Source organism: Schistocerca nitens, chromosome 2 (assembly GCF_023898315.1).
Source record: "Schistocerca nitens isolate TAMUIC-IGC-003100 chromosome 2, iqSchNite1.1, whole genome shotgun sequence".
Classification (NCBI taxonomy): domain Eukaryota; kingdom Metazoa; phylum Arthropoda; class Insecta; order Orthoptera; family Acrididae; genus Schistocerca; species Schistocerca nitens.
In genome coordinates, this window is record NC_064615.1 from 475,471,761 (window position 1) to 475,479,580 (window position 7,820).

Here is a 7,820-nt window from a genome sequence, read left to right on the forward strand (position 1 = left end):
ATCAGTTATCAATGTGGCGCACAGTGACATACGGCGGTAATATCTTGCTACAGTTTGATCAAGGTCCACACATATCATGATTTAGAAGTGCTTCTCTAATGCTCTTTACAGTGGCACTGAACAGGTACATAATGCAGTTCTTTTAAAAAAGTGTCATTGTCATAATTATGTGACTGTTGCTGTTGTGGTCTTCATTCCAGAGACTGGTTTGATGCAGCTCCCCATGCTACTCTATCCTGTGCAAGCTTCTTCATCTTTCAGTACCTACTGCTACCTACATCCTTCTGAATCTGTTTAATGTATTCATCTCTTGGTCTCCCTCTGCGATTTTTACCCCCCACGCTGCCCTCCAATACTAAATTGGTGATCCCCTGATGCCTCAGAATATGTCCTACCAACCAATCCCTTCTTCTAGTCAAGTTGTGCCACAAATTTCTCTTCTCCCCAATTCTGTTCAATACCTCCTCATTAGTTATGTGATCTACCCATCTAATCTTCAGCATTCTTCTGTAACACCACATTTCGAAAGCTTCTATTCTCTTCTTGTCCAAACAATTTATCGTCCACGTTTCACTTCCATAGATGGCTACACTCCATACAAATACTTTCAGAAACGACTTCTTGACACTTAAATCTATACTCGATGTTAACAAATTTCTTCAGAAACGCTTTCCTTGTCATTGCCAGTCTACATTTTATATCCACTCTACTTCGAGCATCATCAGTTACTTTGCTCCCCAAATAGCAAAAGTCATTTACTGCTTTAAATGTCTCATTTCCTAATCTAATTCCGTCAGCATCACCTGATTTAATTCGACTACATTCCATTATCTTGGTTTTTGTTTTGTTGATGTTCATCTTATATCCTCCTATCAAGACACTGTCCATTCCGTTCAACTGATCTTCCAGGTCCTTTGCTATCTCTGACAGAATTACAATGTCATCGGCGGACCTCAAAGTTTTCATGTGACCATAAAAGTTATAAGTTATATGTGTAGGTCAAAAAACTAGCGTCGTTTCCAGTTGCTACTTATTGTATATATACTGCTATGAGAAACTTAAGGAAAAGCTAAAGTAATATAACATATTGTAAGAGTATTATAATATCGCTGGCTTAGTTGCGGAGTGTCTTTTTGGCGGTTCGTTTGCAGAGTTGAGAACGGGACACGGAACTGTTATGTTGTGTTGTGGGTAGCTCTGAATGTGAAAGGCATTGTTATTTTGGAAGTTCAAGTGTTGCTACAAGTGCTATTACAGTAAAGTGATGATATATGGAAGTGATTCAGAGGAAAGTGCGTAATTATGTAGTTAAAAATGAGCAGTGCCGCCGATTAACGTTTTTGAGAGTACCCGCCCGTTTGTATGTCGTACCGTACATCAATCATCCGCGCCGTGTTCGGCCTCTCAGAATGAACTAATGTCAATCAGCGATATAGTTTACCACAAAAGAGACCATTCAAGTGCCAGTGTCTTATAGCGAGCGTGAGAACGTGCGTACGGTCATCGCTTTCCGCATCATCAACAATCAGCCGCGCCGTCTTCGGTTACGCGTACGCTCGTCCAAGTGATATTGTGGACAGATAATTATCAAGAATGTTAATTGGGATAAGCAGTTAGAATGTAAACAGTGCAACCTGTGAGTTCATATCGTCTCGGAATATAGATGTTCATACCAGACGTAGGACAGTGTTGTGCTTAACTGTGAGTGGCTTGCATAATTAAATACATAATTTCAGGCAAGCCAGCAGCAGTGTGGCGCAGAACAGTATGACCGCCGTGGGATTATCAAGTACGTGGTGTAGACATGGCCACGGTCAAGAAGCGGCAAGCGAAAACAGTTAAAGGTTCCTCCACCATTTGTACCCCCAGGCGTGTTACAATATTAAGATCTCGGTGGAATTGAACGAAAGTGTGGGAACACGATGCCAGAAGTTTCCCAGTCGTTGACAAAAACCTGGACGTCACATGTCATGAGGTCAGCGTGAGTATAGCAATAAACAGGGTTGGCCCACAGTACGAGGCAACTGAAAGAGCGAAAAAAGAGACAGTCTGTGTCAATCTGCTAGCACTTATGGTGCTGTGTGGTGGTGTTCTTCATCAAAACATGGAGCAGAGACAATATGACGATGATGCTCGAGAAACTGGAAAGAGGAGAAGTCTGACGAGTGAAGCCCAGGAGTTTGGTGTTGGTCACAGCATTGTTTCACGTGCATGGTGACAGATCCGAACCCCAAGCGCTTTGCCCGAAGGAGAGGAGGTGGTTGACCACGATCAGCTACAGTGTCAGAGGCCCTCTATATTGTGCCACAGGCAGGAAGGGACCCGTGCCACCCGGCGGATACATTTGCAACCACAACTAGGAGGATTACGAGGCACGCGGTCTCAGTCTGAACAGTGGCACAGCGACTACATGAGAGTGGACTCTTTGCTTGTCGACCAGTACGTGGGCTCCGCTGGCGTCCGCACATCGGCGGCACCTATTCCCATTGTTCGAAGATCATAGCGTCTGGACCAAAGAGGAGTGGGGGGTCATACTCTTCAGTGTGAGTAGTGATTGGGCGTACCCTCCTATAGCGAGAAGTGGGAACACGCAGTGCACACGGATCATTGTACAGTATAATTGGTTTGGTGATCCATGTGTTACGGTGTGGGGAGGCATAATGCTGAATGGGCGTACTGAGCTCCAAATACATCAACAAGGTGCACTCACACTGTACTCGTTCACCACCAGAATTTTTTTCAGGTGTTCATTCGACTATGAATTCATGTTTATGGATGACAGTGTGCGACCGCATGGGACAGCGCAGTGGAGGAACTCTGAGAACGAGAGGTTATTCGGCGAAAGGATTGGCTTGCCCGTTCCTCCGATTTACAACCCATCAAGCACGTTTCGGTTGCGTTTGTCAGACTATTGCAGCACGTCCACATCCACTAGCCATCATCCAGCAGTCATCAACCGCGCTGGTGGAGGAATGGAACGCGGTATCAGAAGTCTCCTCGCCAGTGTCGTGGGCAGCATGGGTACAGTTTGAAGAGGCATTGCTATCATCGGCTATCGCACCCAGTCAAGAATCATGTGCCTTCTTTTGGAATATCCAGAGGGCCGTCTTTACCCGCAGTGACTTCATTGTAACTATTGTCTTTCCTGTTCTTCTCTTTGTTCGTGTTTCCTTCAGTTACCTTCTGCATGTCGCAGATAATTCTATATGTAATTGATAATATCAATGAAGATCGCCAACAGTTGCGCAAATGAAATGTTATTTTAACTACGAGTTTCGGCATTCCACTACGCCATCTTCAGGCCCCATATGCATCCCTCAAAATAAACGATATTGTCATACAGTGTCATATATTCCTGGACGTCGTTGTGAGCTCAAACTGTTTCACAAGTCTTCGAATGAAGCACCTGTGAAAAGGTTTGAATTCACGACATCCAGGAATATATGGCACTGTATGACAATATCGTTTATCTTGAGAGATGCGTATGGGGCCTGAATAGGGCATAGTGGAATGCCGAAACTGATAGTTAAAATAAAATAAAATGACGTCTCAGTCACACTGCTGTTGGTGAATTTAATTGATATTGATAATTATTTGACCAGCTGAAGTCCCCTGTCCATGATGGTTCAACAGATTCTATATATGGTCCAAGTTTCTTTGAGCTTTGTTACTTAGTGTTATGAGGAGTTTATAACTGTCAAGACGAGGTCACGACATTCAGATCACGGATTTACTTCAGACTTTGTACGTTTTTAATAGTCCGTTAGGAGAACGCAATGTGCAATTAGTAAGGCGTATTGCTTGGATGATTTCGGGAATATCACAAGAGAACCTTCACGAGTCAGTGATACAATGGCGCGTTGCGACCATAAGCACGAGCTGGGAGCGGTCCTTTGTTTAATGTTAAAGCTCCGTAATCTGTGGACCACTGGATCGAATAACGTGCATCCTTTCTTTTAATTTATATGTTTTTCAACAATAGCCACGTTATTTCGTACATATTACATTTTAAAGGTAGTATGATGGAAAGCCACCTGTATTTGCATGAACTTTTGTTGAATTTTCAATGTTATACCCCTATTTACTAATTTTTATTATTACTACAAATATTATGCGACTTTCATTTCTATAGGCAAGTCAGAAACTTTATCAAGCGCCTTGAAACATCTTTCTATTTCAATGACAACGATCGACGCACTGCTTCTCATGAATATACTATTACGATACATTCAGTGATACATCGCCAGTTTTCGGCAGCGATTTTTACGAAATGATGCGTTACGCATGTCTGCACCCGAACTGTCGGAAGAAAAAAAAATTGAAATTGGGACGAGCTTTGTTTTTCTTTAGCAGTTCTGAAGATTCCTTACGCAAACGGGAAAACTGCGTTCATTCATTCTAGTAGATGCCGTTTTATATTATGTTTCCCCTGTCTGTATGAAAAATATTCTCCAACATGTAATGTTGAAAATCTCGTCCGACGATTAACCTACGTTACCCCAATATTCGGGATTATTGTAAATAATTGTGTTATTGAATAAAGTTAGTTACACCTTCATTTATCGATGTTAGACTTGGGCTTTCAAAGTATGTCCCTCGTCCTTAAGACCTGTGTCTGCAAATCGAAGCGTCCAGGTGAAAAGCAGTTCTCGGTAGCTTACACGATTGCAGGTATAAGGGCTTTTGGAAATCATGACAGGCATATATTTTCAGAAAACTTCATGCGTTTTGTCGTTTACTTGTCCATGATTAGAAAGATAATATTTGTTGTAATAACAAAAAGTAGCAAACAACAAAATAACATTGGAAATTCAATGAATGGTCGAACCAGCGGTCCACCGTTTACGCAGCCTGCACGCTAACCACGTGACAGGGGCAGTCCCCCGCGCAAAACCGGAAAGTACCGATACATCATTGACGCGTAAGACTTCTCTTTGATTTTCTCGAAATCGCCTAAGCAGTATGCCCTATAAATTGCACGTTATGTTGTCCTAATGGACTACTAAAAATGTGCAAAATTTGAAGAAAATCCGTGACTCGAACGTCGTGATCTCCCTTGTAAGTAACTTATTTTCTGGGGTGCATAGTCTATTAGAAGCTACAGAAGACATTCAGTCGTGGCAGCCTGTTACAGCAACTGGTTTAAAAGTGTTTGAGGACAAAAACAGTCTCGGTTGCGAAATTATTTAATCTCAGAGACGCGTTTCGCCCTTTTGGGGCACCATCAGGCTGTCTAAAAACATTTTTCATGTCGGATTGATTATTTACCCGGTTACCTTACATTTGGTTTTAGGACTGATGGGTCACTTATCCATCTATTTTTACTATTTTACATCATAGGTGGTTTTATGACTAATGGGTCACATATCCATCTACATTTACTATTTTACATCTTATGTGGTTTTATCACTAATGGGTCACGGAAATAGCTACTTTTACGTAGGTTTTTATTACTTTTAGTTCACGTTGTCTGTGTAGCCGTGCAAGACAGGACCATGCCCTTTTCACTCATTTGTATCTAATTGTTGATTTCTCCTTTTTGTAGACAATCTGATGATTCCCCAGAAGGGCGAAACGCGTCGTCGACATTAAATAATTTCGCAACCGATACTGTTGTTCTGAAACTACAGAAAACATACGAGGTGCGACAATAAAATAATGACACTGATGTGAAAAAAATGTTGATTACCGTTTTAGTCACGTTTTGTGTTATATCCTTCAAAGTAGTTACCTTCTGATTGCACACACTTTTTCCAGCGCTTCTACCATTGATGGTAACATTTCTGGAACTCATCTTCTGTAATATCCTCCTGGACCCTCGTCACACCTTTTTGGACATCCTGTGTTGTTGTGAAATGGTGTCCCTTGACCGCCGTTTTGACTCTTGGAAATAGAAAAAAGCAGCACGGAGCGATATCTGGTGAATAAAATGGCTGTGATAGTAATGAAATTTGTTTTGAGCTTAAAAATTGCTGAACTGACAGAGGAGTATGGGATGGCGCATTATCGTGATTCTGAATCCAATTATCAGCCATGTTGGGACAGACACGAAGAACTCTATTACAAAGTCTTTGTAAAATTTCTTTGCAGTAATTTTGGTTAACTGTTTGTCCAGGAGGCACCCACTCTTCATGAACAATTCCCTTCGAATCAAAGAAGCACACAATCATGGATTTAACTTTTGACTTCAATATTCGTTCTGCCTTCACAAAACATTTTATGCCAACGGAAAACTTGAGTTCTTGGCATAACCTCCTCTCCAAAAGCCTTCTGAAGCTTACCGTAAGTTGTCGTCGCGTTTTCACCCAGTTTCACGCAAAAAGAAATAGCATATCATTGCGCAATATTATGCGTTTCCATTTCCGTGACGAGAGACACAAACCCGTGATAACTTATTACAGCACAACTCACGACTGAACAGTTGCATCGATGTTCTGCTTGGACTAGAAGCAGCTTATAGACCAAGGTCACAGATATTGTGCCTACTCAAGCCTGACGCCACATCTTGCAAAGAAAAATAAGTCTCATTACTTTATTGTCACACCTCGTATACCAGTCCGATATACACGTAGATCAAGGGATTTGTGATGTCCAGAAATCAACATCCTTAGAAATTCGCCTGCCGGCCGGAGTGGCCGTGCGGTTCTAGGCGCTACAGTCTGGAGCCGAGCGACCGCTCCGGTCGCAGGTTCGAATCTGCTTCGGGCATGGATGTGTGTGATGTCCTTAGGTTAGTTAGGTTTAATTAGTTCTAAGTTCTAGGCGACTGATGACCTCCGAAGTTAAGTCGCATACTGCTCAGAGCTAAGGCCAGAAATTCGCTACAAACTTCATGCCTTCTATTTACAATTAAATGAAGCGAATAAAATTCACACAGTTATTTTATTTTGGAAAGTTCATTTTTGGTCTACTTTCTATGACCACCCGTTCGCAGTTTTGTGGGCGGACACAAGGCGAGTGGTGAGGACTGGAGCAGTTTCGTACCGTTTCTGCGGACGCTATCCTCAGCGTCGCACCCCTCGCTGCCGGCGGAGTGCGCCTCATTAGAAGGCTTGTTGCAGCCGCAGCGGGCGCCCCCCTGCGCCTCCCGGCCGCCGGAGATTTAATTAGCCAACTTGGCGAAACTGATTCCCCCAGGCCGCCCTAATAGCCGACCGCCTTATGCGCACAGTAGCTGGGTGGCCATTTCCGGCTTAGCGGAGGCGATACGTTGAGCCCCCGCGGGAGCCGCTGCGCACGGACGCACCAGAGGACGCTGCAGCGGTCCGCGTGAAGATGCGCCACCAGCTGCGACCGAAGCGAAAATACGTCTAACATTTTCACAGTCTTAGATTAAGCTCCTGTTGTTACTGTTCTGGTCTATTTTTCTGTACTGTATCTGCACGCTGTAATCCATTCTGTGCAAGCCTCTTCATCCGTGCATAGCTTCTGCAACTTACATCTACTGGAATCTGATTATTGTTGTCAGGGCTTAGTCTCCCTCTACAATTTTTGGCCATAACATGTCCCCCCCCGAACCAAACACTCCACTCCCTGATGCCTCAGAATGTCTCGCCAATCGTTACCTTCTTTTACCTAAGTTGCACCATGCAGTCCTTTCCTATCCATTTCCATTCAGTATCTTTGTTGTGGCGTAACAAGCTCGCTACGCCACACTGAGAAGGAAGCCGAAAGGCACGCGTACACACACGCCGACTGGCGTCAAGTCTGGAACAGGATACTTTATGACTGCTATAAAGAAAATACGTAGCTTTGGAATATACTTAACTTTTAATGCTTCCTTTGGTACATCTCTCTTGACTATACAAATGAGACTCGTA

At 43.2% G+C, this 7,820-nt stretch overlaps 1 protein-coding gene across 1 annotated transcript in view; it reads left to right on the forward strand.

Moving 5' to 3' along the window:
* Positions 1 to 7,314, forward strand: part of LOC126235104 (allatostatin-A receptor-like) — a 186,349-nt gene extending 179,035 nt beyond the window's left edge. Inside the window, exon 2 of the mRNA XM_049943838.1 lies at positions 7,198 to 7,314. Coding sequence (XP_049799795.1) covers positions 7,198 to 7,314 — 117 coding nt within the window. The remainder of the gene's footprint in view (positions 1 to 7,197) is intronic.
* The last annotated feature ends 506 nt before the right edge of the window (positions 7,315 to 7,820 follow it).